This window comes from Lates calcarifer, linkage group LG12 (assembly GCF_001640805.2).
Source record: "Lates calcarifer isolate ASB-BC8 linkage group LG12, TLL_Latcal_v3, whole genome shotgun sequence".
NCBI classification, from domain to species: Eukaryota; Metazoa; Chordata; class Actinopteri; family Centropomidae; genus Lates; species Lates calcarifer.
The window spans coordinates 6,541,753-6,554,835 of record NC_066844.1 but is presented as its reverse complement, the minus strand read 5'-3'; the positions used below and the strand labels follow the sequence as shown (position 1 = coordinate 6,554,835).

General features: G+C 40.6%; 1 protein-coding gene across 10 annotated transcripts in view; it reads left to right on the top strand.

Moving 5' to 3' along the window:
- Window positions 1–13,083, top strand: part of rap1gapb (RAP1 GTPase activating protein b) — a 91,989-nt gene that overhangs the window by 61,463 nt on the left and 17,443 nt on the right. For 5 of the 10 annotated variants that reach the window (XM_051074382.1, XM_018683878.2, XM_018683877.2 and 2 more), the window contains 6 exons: window positions 221–314; window positions 7,824–7,859; window positions 9,573–9,620; window positions 11,638–11,676; window positions 11,864–12,049; window positions 12,880–12,983. In XM_051074382.1, coding sequence (XP_050930339.1) covers window positions 7,842–7,859; window positions 9,573–9,620; window positions 11,638–11,676; window positions 11,864–12,049; window positions 12,880–12,983 — 395 coding nt within the window. In that variant the 5' untranslated portion in view covers window positions 221–314; window positions 7,824–7,841. Of the gene's footprint in view, window positions 1–220; window positions 315–5,741; window positions 6,071–7,823; window positions 7,865–9,572; window positions 9,621–11,637; window positions 11,677–11,863; window positions 12,050–12,879; window positions 12,984–13,083 lie in introns of those variants that run through there. The other 5 variants (XM_051074376.1, XM_051074380.1, XM_051074381.1 and 2 more) reach the window with 4 other exon arrangements.

The following is a 13,083-nucleotide window of genomic DNA, read 5'->3' as shown; positions in this document are numbered from 1 at the left end:
GAAATACTCTAAGGACAGTGGTGAAATACTGGTACCCTTCTCATTGTAGTAAGAGGTGAATGGTTCTCATCAATGGGATGACTCAATTGTGTCACAGACATTTTCCTGTTCTCCTACTGCCTAAATAGGAAACTCAGCTATAACCTCTCTCTCTCTCTCTCTCTCTCTCTCTTCCTCCCTCTCTCTCTCACTCCACCCCTCCATCCTCTCTGACTCACAGGAAACAAGATGGAAGGATTCCTCGTATCTCTGATGAAGTAGAGCCGTCACTACCACACTCCCACCCTCCATTTCCTCTGCCCTCACTTTCAAAGGTAACGCAAGACTTCAACCCGCTGTTGTTCTCTTCTTTTTTAAGGTCTGAGTTGCTGGAAACTGAGGCAGTGCCAAGAACCTGATCTGACAAATCTGAGACTGAGAATTTTGACATACCTAAAATCAAAGAATGATTTTGTAGCTTTTCACGCAATTGAACCTTTTACAAAAGAAGATATTTTGACGTGCCATAGCCATAGGAATGATGGCAGCAAGCACACTTTGTTGTAACATTAATATAGGCACTGGCCAATGAAAAACACTGAGCCTGCTGTTAATAATGTCAATGATGGCTGCATTCCACTCAGGCGTTAACGCATCTACGCATTTATGCACCTACGCGCCAGGGCTTTGGGGTTGCACAGCGTTGGTCAGTAGCATGGCTTACATGGAAGAGAACAGAGCCATCATTAATTATAACGTTAACTGTACCTGCTATGACAAGCCAAAATATCTGCTGTGATAAAGTTCTGTTAAGGATATTGAGGGATGGTGCAGACCAAAATTGATTTTCTTTAAGGGATAAATTAGATATTCTTACTTATCTTACTATCTTTTTAACAAGTACAGCCTGTTTAGTAAAAGCCTGATACATTTTATTCCTCTGTGCCATAGCACAGTGACCATGTAATGAAGGAACACAGTGCTGTAGTTAATTTAAAGTCAGTCACACATACTGTATTTTGTCCTAATATGTGTTAATTTGTGGCTGAAGGCAGTACTCTGTTGATTCCTATTTGAGTCATGTTTGCTGAAAACTACAGTGTGCAGCTGTTTTAGACTTTGCCTTTAAAAAAATAATGTATATTTTTGTAATGATATATTTTAAAAAGTTTTACAGATGGCGAGTGGCACATATTGAGAGGTAGACTAACACATTAGTGGTTTTGGTCTTTTAATGATATCTGCTGATACCTGCTGAGTGACATCAACCTCTTCAAAGCAGTTAGTTCAGATCATTACTTGGCTTTGGTGATGGCATGAGTCCAATACTTGGAGGTACTACTGGCACTGAAATAGAGTCTTACCCTTGTAGCATCTGTGCATTTTAATCCCTCATTGGTTTCCTTCCCCATTTTTACTCATCAAATCCTTTAGCTGTTACACCCAGGTGAAAGGTGCCTCTGATGTCCCCACCCCTGCTAGCATAGTTGGCAGGCTGTTGTGGTGCCCGACAGAAGAGTCGGTGCCCTCTGTCACAGGCTTCTGTGACAAATATAGTTCTGCAGCAGTTGTTCCTTTCTGACACATACCATAGGAGGCAGACTATTATTTTTGTCACACATGCACTGGAAATACAATTTGCAAGGGATTCATAATATGTAGCTTTATATGGAGCTGCAAAGAATAGACTTGCTAGGATACTTTTTTAAAAATGCTGTGTCCATGTGATGTCACTTATAAATTTTTACATGTCAAACTGTAGTAGTAATGATTTATACTGTTACAAATTATATGAAAGCCAGTGTGTTTTTATAGCAAGCTTTATGTTGGATTGTGTGTCTGTAAGGACAGGTAGCTGTAATTTCCACAGCAGATAAGTAGGGTTATAGGTTGCACACAGTTGGATTGTTAAAGCCAAGAGCTTAAACAAGGCAGCAACACTTTAAAGTTTTATTGCTGCAGAAATTGCTGGTGGTTGAAGTTCAAGTAATTCAGCAAAGTGTTTCTGAATAGATCAGAGCTGATGCAAGGGCTAAAGACAAATTCACATAGTGGAGTTTGGATCAGAGGACAGCCAAGAATACTTCAAATGAAATACATTATACTGAATTTGACGCAGGTGCTGCAGTTCTCTTTTCTTTCAATGCATATTAATACACTCATATTGGCGTTTAAGTTGCAGTGTAACATTTTCAGATAGACATAGCTACAGAGATGCTATCTATATCTTAAATCTTCTTATTGTGGAAGTTTAATTTGGCACTCCTGCAAGTCAGACACCTCAGTTCATTGTGTTATAATGATGTGATCTGAGCTGACGGTCTCAAGGTCTCCAGCACAAGAGTCCCTTTTCAAAGAGAGTCAGATATTCATCCGTGTATGATGAAAAAGTCTGTTTACAGATCTTGGAGAGGGCTACTGCATATGTGAAAGAAAAAAGTTGTGTGAAGCCTTTTTTGGCTCCAGAGGGAACTGCAGCAAGTATCATAAATTGCCTCAACATCATTTTGGTCTGAGGACTAGACGTTTGAAGAAGAATATAATCTGAGGGTGCGGAGTTAGAAAGAAGTGAGCTCAACAGACCTCTGTAGCCCACATCTCTGCTTGACGCCAGAGGCTTTAGGCTTGTAGTAGACGCTACTGGCATATCATGCCCAAATCTCTCTGTGAACTGTTAGCTCACCTGGTAGAGTGCGTACCATATACCAAGGCTGAGTCCTTACAGCAGCCTGGAGTCTTTGCTGCATGTCATTCCCTCCCTCTCCCCTGCCTTTTATCTCTCTCTGTAACTGACACTATCAAATGATGGGAAATAATTATCAAGTTACATTGGGAACATTCAATCAGAAGCTAGGTTTTGACAAGAAAGAAGAATGCTCAGAATAAAAAAAGATATAATCTATGCTTCTGCTGCATTGATTTTGATCTTGTTATTTTAAACTCTCCATCATGAGTCTGGCAGTGTTAAAGGAGTACAAGGTTAAATTGATGTAGTTCTCTTTTGATTATTTCATTAACTTTCCCCTTGTCACATTCAGCAGTATTAGCGTACTAATAGATTCAGTAGCTATATGCTGAAAGTTCAAGGTATTTGCTTCCTGAAGTCCTTGATAAGGCATTTAGTGATAATAATGCACACATACTAATGACCAATAGATGTTAATTAAAAAGCAGAGGTGTCTTGTGTTACAGGGAGAGTTACAGTGCCTCTTTTTCTGGGTGGATTGTTCACTGTTTTGTGCCAGTGTGAAAACAGTAGGGGATCTGCCTCAGGCATACAGAAAACTCAGCAGTGTAGTTCTGTAGACCCTAACCTCTGTGGCAATCAACCAGCTCTTCTGAGGCGTTGATGGGATGGAGGGGCCATCTGTGTGAACTCCATTTCTGTCTCCCAGGCATCAGTGGCCACAACAAGGTCAGGCTAGTCTCTACCGCCAGACCTGATGAATGGTCCCCGATGGATTTTCTCTGGCTAAAATGATAGGCTTCTGTGCCCACTGATTGACTCTCTTTGAAGTTTAGTTTTCCATTTTACTGTATTGCCTTTGAGGATGCAGCTAACTCACAAAGCACAAATGGAGGGATGGGGGAGTGAGTAGGCGTGGAGATATTGCTTTGGATGCAAATCATTGGCAATGTGTCGGTGGAAATTTAAATGGAGCTCTGTTTGTGAGTAGTTAATGAAGTACCAGAGTCAGAGGTTTTACTCTTCAGTTTGCAGACTGAGAGGAAATCTCTGGACCGTGTGGTTGATGGATATTAATGCCCCTCAAATATATTCCCTGACATACTGTGTTTTGACTCATTCAGCCATTCAGCCAAGTCAGTCAGGTGATCACTGAATCAGTTGATTGGACCACTCATTCTCTTGCTTGTACTGATAACCAGGTAGCTCTTGACCCCCTCAGGCATTCAGACTGAGCAGTGGCTCCACATTGTCTCTGAGGGCAGGAGACATAATGTGAGCAGCTTACAAGACTTGACGCACATGAAGTCTGAAAGTCCAGTGCAGACACTTCTCAGTCAAACCTGTGATTCTTTGCACTTTTTTGTTGCTGGCCTTGGACTTCTCCAGTACATATTGTTCCATTAGGTCACAGCACATTCTGCACTCACCAAAACCAAGCAGGATTGTACAACAGCGGGTTGACTTTCCTAACAGCTTGAGCTGACATGTCGCACTCACCAACGCAGCTTTGTAATCAGTATGCTTTATAACTGAAACAATGTCAACGCTCATAGTTGGGATCTGAATATTAATTAATATCTCACTCACATTTTGCCATCATGTAACAATTATATGTGATTATCTGGCAAGTATGTAATTAGTATTCAGCTTTCTTCTGTAAATGTTCTCAAATCCCAGTCTGGCATTCAGCTAAATCCAGTCTAGACCAGAGTAAACAGACAGCCAGTAATGAAATGTAACCTCAGGATGAGACGGTGTTTAAATGGCAGTCCCATTCTGGTGCAGTACCACTCTACTGAAAGTTTCCTCTGTCCCTACAAAATCAATGTTTTGTGCACTTTTTATTCAAACCATGTAACCTCTCCTCCTCCTGTGTACTTCCCGATTGATTTTCCTCTGGGTAAGTCAATGCAGACGGTTAACTGACCATGCTTATCATCTATCTCAAAATGAAAAACGCTTAACATATATGGGTAGAATCTGTCCTCTTGAAAGCTTTCAGATGTTTTTCTGATTTTTTTTTTTTTTTTTTTTTTTTTTTTTTTTTTTGAAGTAGGTCAATGTTTGTTGATATCTGATGTTGGAAGTGCGCCTGATGGAGAGAGCTGCACATAAAAGACTCACACAGAATGACAGCTCCCCTTTCATCCCACAGTGCTTCCCTCGTCTATTTTATCTCTCTTTTCCTCCACTGTCTCCCACTATGTCTTGGGTTCTCGTGTCATACCCATGCTTAACTTGCACAGATGATTTTTGGAGGTGCTGAGTTTGGCTAAGTCATCCATCAGGCGGTGGCAAGGAACTGGGCTGATTGCTTGTCTCACATCTCTCCCCTGGTGTAAGTGATAACACTTGGAGCTTTTCACAGTGTTGTTTTCCTACCAAGGCCACAATGCAGTGAAAATTGCTTGATGCACTCCCCAGAGTGCACCACTCATTTATTAACTTTCTCATTCATTCGTGATGGCTACTTCATGTTATTAAGCCCTGACCGTCAAAGAAAATGGTTGAAAATTTGATTCCTTGTACAGAAATAGAAGCATATGGCAAACAGCTCATAATGAGGACTTACAATCTATAAAAGCACTGCAGGTATTATTAACCTACTTCTCAACATGTGGTGCAAAACAGGGAAACATAAACTGTAAAACTTTCTAGGTTTGTCATTTGTCATTGAGACGTAAAAGGAATGCCTGCCCTGACCTGTTTTTATGTTTATGGCTGTGTCTCTGTATGGGGCTGAGGAGAAGTGTTTCTGAGACGGAGGCTTGAGAAATATGAGATGAAAGAAAAGAGGAAGAGAATAGTCTCATATTGTGATATAACGAAAAAGAGAACTATACCGTTTTTTGTGTGCATTCGTATGCAAGTGTGTGTGCATTAAAAAGAGAAGACAGTTGTGCAGAGTAGACAGGGAGGGGTGCACAAGGAGGGGAAAGAACCAATGCATTGTTCCTCCCTATCTCCTACTTCCTACAGAACAGCTGTGTGTGTCTATGTGAGGGTGGAGTGTGTGTGTGTGTGTGTGTGTGTGTGTGTGTGTGTGTGTGTGTTGGGGTGGGGGGGTGGGGTGAAAAGAGGAAGGAAGGAAGGGAAATCATATTCTCACATTTCAGCACATGTGTTTACTTCACACACAGATGTATGGATTCTGATGGACAGCTATCAAGTTTTCTCTCCCAGTTTATTGCCTGAGCAACAGTGAGTGAGAAGTGTCAGTGTCAATCTCGCCTTTCTCCTTGTGGTTCACGGTGACATCAACACTCTCAGTCTTGTCAGCTTGCTTGTGTCCGTACTTGTGGAATGATGACTGAGCTCAGGATAGCTAAGAATGCCTTGTTGGATGGACTGCTCAGCAGCCCCCTCAGTAAACCTTATCCAAAGAGACGATGCTTCAGCGATGTGAGTATTTTTCACTTTCTCGAGGTGAGAGATTGTTTACGCTCTAGTTATTGTTGCTTGTTTAATTCTTAAGGTAACATAGAGACAGACATATATACACTATGCTTGCTGTTATAGACCAGTAGATTCTTTTTGTGCATTATGTAGACGAATAAATGCTCCACTGTTCCTGTTTTAGCCCTGAACAGATAGAATCAGCTGTGGCTTTTTGTTTGTGGAGACATTGCCCACATACTCTCTTTTTCAACCTGATGATAATATGCAAAATACAGTGTGCAAATTTTTGAATTCTGCTATTTTTAGTAGAGCATACTGTATACTATCTAAGGTTCATGTTCTGCTTCACTGAAACAGCACCTCCACAATCCAGTAGTCCATTGGTTCTCTTCTTCCTCAGGAGAGATTCAGCACTGATGTGGTTACTGTGGAGTCTGTGTGGTTCACTGATCATCTGGTCAGCATAGGACAGTGTTTGTTGATGTTTGTTTTGCAGTCAGGAGAGCAGTATCTCCCTGAATATCATATGGCACTGTTTATTTTCACATGCAACAATAGACTGAGGGTGTACCTCTGGCTTTATTAGGTCAGGGTCAGGTGTGTGTGTGTGTGTGTGTGTGTGTGCACTTGTGTGATAGTGCTTCTGTGGGTGGTGATATGTGTACGTTTAAGTTTACAAGTATGTTTTAATATACGCATGATTGAAAATGTTTATATGCATGCGCGTGTGTGCTTTCCTGTGGTTTTGTGTGTTTGTGCGTGTGTGTTTGTGTGTGTGTGTTTAGCAAGCCCTGCAGTGCCCCTCAGTAAATTTAAGCTGTCATGTGGAAACATCAGCTTGGCACTTCAGTCCACTTGTGTTACATGGTGAACAGAGGGCTCACCCCACAACAAGCGCTGCCGTCAGGGCAGCTGCGATCCTCTCTTCCATCTCAGGTTGGAGCTGCTTAAAATCCATAATGTGGCCTCTGCTGATAAGACATGCATGCCAGAGGGTGTTTTCTTCTACTTTAACCTGTACTAGTCCCTCTGCTAATTGGACAAAACACCTAATTATGTTCTGTGGCAGTGCATGGTTAAGATGTAATTATAAATCCAGTAGCTGGATTGATGCCCCTTTTGTCTAATGAGCAGCACCAGTCTCAGTACACCACCTGGACACATGTTGATTACAAAAGATTATACCACAGTTGACTTGAAATCTAGTTGCCAGGCCATCCATGTCAATTTATTTTTATTCCCTGCTTTGTACACTGTGCATCTCTCTGTTACCTGATAAGTAAGTGTGTCTCATGCACTCACTAATGTGACTGTGTGTTTCAGACACCAAAAGCTTCCAGTGTGTCTTCCAGCTAATTTGGCTGTTGCACACAGTCAGATGAGCTGTTAGCTATAGCAACAGGGAAAAGCACCATGGAGCTCTGAGGCTCATTTTTCCCCTAAGAGTTACTTGTTTACAGTGTATTTGTCTTCAAGCGTGGAGGAGCGATTCTCCTGGCATTGAATGGAGCCTCAGTGAGAGCGGTGTCAAGTGGGGTGGGGGATTTGTTAGGGAGTGCTGTTATAGTGAAATATTGAATTGGTGGTATCTGAGATTCCAGCATGAGGTCTCGTGTCTGGAGACTTCACAGCCAGCTTTATTAGTGAGCAAGAGATGAAAGGATAAGTGGAGACCACAGGGAAAGCATATCAACACTGCTTTGCAAACTCTCAAACTCATGTCCTTCTTTGGATCTGTGTCAACTCTCTCCCCCAGACCTCGGACCTGTTTGCCATGATCGAGAGGATGCAGGTACAGTAAGTGGTCTCCTGGATCTGCCTTTTGCGCTCAGTGCCTTAACGCGTCCAGTCCTCCTTTCAGGCTTTAATCAAACGCTATCCTCCAAATTGAACTCGCTTTGGACATAGAACTTCCATTTACTTCTATTTCGAGACTCATGTTCCTCTGCTTCTCCTGCTATTTTTGCATTTTAGATCACAACTCTGTTACTGCAACACTTTTATGTGCGTGTCCATGTATCCCTCTCTTCGCCATCAGGCTGTCTGTAGAAACCTGATGCTTCTGAATGTGCTGAACAGAGCCTTTGTGTTTTCCCTTCACAGCTGGGTAGTTTTGTCTATGTCATCAGATGTGTGAAATGTTGTTATGTTTTTCAATCTGCTGAGGTAGATTTGGCAGCAATGTTTTGTAGCCAGTGATGTTCAACAGATTTACAAGAACGAGAAGCAAAGACAGTAGATTCTGAGCGAGTCCAGTGAAGAGATCAACGCACTTTAAACAGATACTTTGATCTGAGAGTATCTTTGACACTACAAGTATTCATAAATTCCCCTTTTGACTGAATCATAACATAGTTCTCTTTTTCTTTTTTTCCTTTTATCTTGAATAAGTTGTCTAGAAACAAAAAGAAACTGGATTTCCGTAGTGCTCAATATATGAAACTGACCTTTTAGTTTTAAGATTGCTGTGTCACAGTCAGCTTATCATGACTGATACTCCGGAAACACCATTTTAATCTGTATGTCTAGTCTAGTATGATAATATCTTAGGTGGAGGCAAAGAATACTGCTGAAAGAGGCAGAAAAACCATCATAGCTGTAAAGGTTCAAACAACATCCTTCTGAAGCTGTAGTGCTGGAATCAAGAAGAATCAATGGTGTAAAAGGCATGCAGTTTCGGCGTGAAGATACCTATTACTAATGCATTCATTTAAAACATGATGTCTAGAGCGTTTCTCAAAAAATGTGGGGATATTTTGGGCAGATTCAAACCTTATTTGTTTTGTTTACTGTTGGTTGTCAGGCACCTGAACAACACAGGAGCAACATGTCTGAGTTCCAGGGAAAAGCAGCATATTTTAATATTAGCAACGCATATTCTTCAGAAAAAGGCAAAAGAGAAATGAGGGAAGGAAGTGGAAACAGAGGCAGCGGAGCAGTCTTCAAAGAATGAATTTAATGAAAGTATTTCCAATTTCCATTTGATTCATCTTCCTTAGACCTTAAAAAATATGCATCAAATTTGATACGTTTCAAATGTTGCTGCAAGATATTCCTCACAAAGGAGCGCCTGATCAGGAATGCTTTGTTACTCATCTGTCTCTGTGCTTTGGGAGCTGTCAGTAGTTATGAGTCAGCAGAATTAGACTAGATAGAGTAGATGAAAAGTCCTATTTTGGCACTTTGTGGGTCTTAAGTGGAATTGTGGTCAATGACATCTGCAGTATGGCTTGCTGGTAAAACTTTCTGTGTTCTCATGGACTTCTGTTTGCTCTGGAGTCTCTAAGATATCACTCTTTACTTCCTCTTTCTGTTGCCCATCTGGTGATTTTGTTCGTGTTATGTAAACACAATGAATTATGTTGCACTCTCATGCTGCACAAGAAATTTCACAATACAGAATGTTCTGTAAATGTGTGTCTGTGTACATCTTTTCACACATGGCATTGTACTTTGTAGATATTTCACCTGTTCCCTTAGTATCCTATCTTTGTTTTCTCCACAGAGTTGCAGAATGGATGAGCAAAGATGCCCCCTCCCTCCCCCCCTGAAAGTGAGTCACAAATCGTCACATCTCCTCGTAGACCACAGTCTGGTAAAGCATCCGTAATGACAGAGTTATAAAAGCTTTCCTTATCAGCTGTCAGACAGGCTTTAGGGTGCTCAGCGACTGGGTTAGAAACTCAACGGGGACCAGAACTGAAAAATCCTCTGCTGTCCTATTACCTAGACAGAGTAATGCAGTGGGTATTGAAGAGCAGGAGATCATCTCAGTAGGAGGTTTGAGTTAAAGTCAGAAAGGTCACACAATAGATATTAATCATCAGAAAGAAGAACAGAAAACCATTTAGTGCAGGCAGCAGTGAGGTCTATATATAATGTGGTTTTGGAGTCTGAGGTAAAGACCTAGTTAAAGGCTGTATTTCAGCCTTTAATACATTACACTTCTATTGGCAGAGGAAAATAACATCCTATTAAAATTACACACAACAAATTAGCCATCAATGATGTACCCTAAATGGCCAGAAGTATGTGGACAACAACAGGTTACCTATGTGAGGTCATTGACGATCTCATTCCAGAAGTATGTGCATTAATCTGCTGCTACAACAGCCTCCAGTCAGCTGGGAAGGTTTTCCACAAAATGTTTAAACCTGGCTCCAGGGACTTGTTTCCATTCAGCCACAAGTGCATTAGTGAGGTTGGGCACTGATGTTGGGCTTTCTCCCAGCTGGCATTACAGTTCAAAGTCAAAGTCAGTTTCTTCCACACCAAACTTTAATAACCATTTCTTTATGGACCTTGCTTTATGCATGGCAGTGGCGCCATGTTCATGTGTAATATGTTGTCACAAAGTCAGAGGCATATGATACCTTAAATATTATTGTGTCTTGTAGCAGCTAGGTTTTCCTTAATTAGAGCTCATGGGCTTAGTTTAGCACAAATGTTACAAATATAATGCAGCTATAGTTTTTAGTCACATTAGCAGTTCTATGGATAGCACTGTTCCATTAATGGATGGATTACCATGAGGATGAAACATAGTGACTTTGGTGATTCCCTGACTTTTCCTCTAGTTCTGTCATGAGGTTGGCATTAGTGGTTTTAAGTGAAATTATGAAATTGACAATTGTTGGACTGAAATTTGGCATCCAAGGTGCCCAGAGGATTAGTCTTCATCACTTTGGTGGCAGCAACCACACAGTACCATGAGAAAGGTTGTATTCTTCTGTGAGGAACTGTGACACACACATAACTTGGCTCGATATAAAAGAAACTGTCACTTACTGTCACTCCTGCTACATATAGTCACTTATAATGGACAAGTCTAGGTTTGCTCTGCTGGGGCTGTTGAAAGGCAGTCTGGGGGATAATGGAGAAAATCAGTATCTGAAATTTAAGGAAAAAATAGTGAATTGCAGCATGACATTACAAAATGGTTTCTGGAGTGCAATGAACATCGCAGATTAATGCCACAGTAACTCAATATAATTATCAGAGGGTAAAATGAGAGTTAAAATATTTGTTATGATGTGATGACCACTGATGTATTTTAAATAGTGCTGCATGCATTAGCTGCCAGTAAGCTTCTCACACACCAACACATACATTTCCAGTAGGAACTGAGTTGCTTTATTTTTCGAAGTGAAAGGTTATGTTGTTGTTGTCCCTGTTTCATGTCGATACTGAGAGGTTTTAGCACCCAGCCACCGGAGGTTATAAAATATTTCAACTTTTACCAAAGAACTGCCAAGTTGAAATGGATTGTCAATAGTTACATAATAACAGCAGAGCGGCGAGTACAGATTGAAGCCTTAGATAACTGTTACTTACAAACAAAAAAGGGCTGTGTTTTCACTGGAGAAAAATATGGGCATTTGTCAGAAAGGTCGATAATGTTTGTAGGATAAGAAAGATAATGCCAAAAGTGTAGAACTGCATGATACTGTAGTTAATATTCTGTCACAGTGTTTATGCTCATTGTTATTTTACTCAAAGAACCAAAACTGAAAGTACAACTAGAAATGGATTTTTGTCAGCTTGACTCATGTTCGTTTCCCTCCCTGCAGACAGAAGAAGACTACATCCCTTATCCCAGCGTGCATGAGGTACATACAATGTACTCTACAGAATACACAGTATATAGAACTGTAACACTAAAGGTTAACATGGGTAAAAAAAAAAAAAAAAAAAACACCACACATTTTCTCCAACAATGAGAGCAATGCAGTGCTTGATGCATCACACTGAATATCAGTATTTTTTCTTAATATCATTGTTGTCCATCACCGCCAGGTTCTGGGTCGCAGTAGCCCATTTCCACTCATCCTGCTGCCACAGTTTGGAGGCTACTGGATTGAGGGGACCAATCATGAGCCTAAAGACCCACCAGAAGCTGAGCAACCTCCCTGTCCTACCTCCCACATCAAACTGGAGACAAACAGCACCGCCAAGATCTATAGAAAGCATTTCATGGGCAAGGTGAGGATGGAAAAAAGGGGTCTAGTCTTTTTTGCAGCAAAAGTACAGATCTTGGTTTATTATATCTAATACAGCATCTTGAAATATACAAGTGGGTCAGGGAAAGGTCACCTGTTTCAAGTTCTTAAATTCACCTGCACAAAATAAATGTATCAAACAAGTAAAACTGCTCTTGAAAGTATTGATTTTCCAATTGCCAGAACCGTATTTTTCCTCATTTGTGTTTAGAAAACAGTCTAACATTCTTTCAAAGGGAATGAAGGCGAAGAAGAAAATCTTCAGAGTGTGTATGTAGGTTCATTTGTGGTCATTTGTGTGTGTGTTATCTGTCATTAAGTCACATTTACAACTCAGGACAATTTTCAAGCACACTGAGCAACATTTAGGCCCACAAAAAGATGAAGACACTGGAAAACAGTTGCTACTTTTTGATAATAACAAGAAAATCAAATTCACTGTGTTCGTCTTTGTTGTTAGTGAACTGTCTCTTCACAAATTGACCAAATGAAGTGTGAAGAAAACATTTTGCTAAATGAAAGTAAACTGTGAAACATATGACCAACCTATAAATGCACCTACCTAAGTAGTTGTGCATTCAAAAGAAGATAAGATTTTTAAAAATGGTACATTGTACTTTGTTTCACACATTTTTTTCATGGGCAGCTCAACCATTTTCCTTAATTAGAAGACTGTTGCTCTTCTCACCTCTCTCCATTTCTAATTTAATATACCTTTTTTTTTTTTTTTTTTTTTAGAATTATTGTGTCACCCACTGTTACTGATGGAGTAACGTCCATGCAGTAAGGTTCTTTCTGTTTATCTGCCCCCAGGAACACTTTAATTATTACACCATGGATGCTGCCCTGGGCCACTTGGTCTTTTCCATGAAATATGATGTCATTGGGGATCAAGAGCATCTGCGCTTGATGCTTCGGTACAGTTTTCTCTTATTTTTATCTGTGACCTGTTTTCTCTCACTTTCGTGTTTATTCTTTTTTTACTCCTTTGTTCTTTCTAGATCACAGACTCTCCTT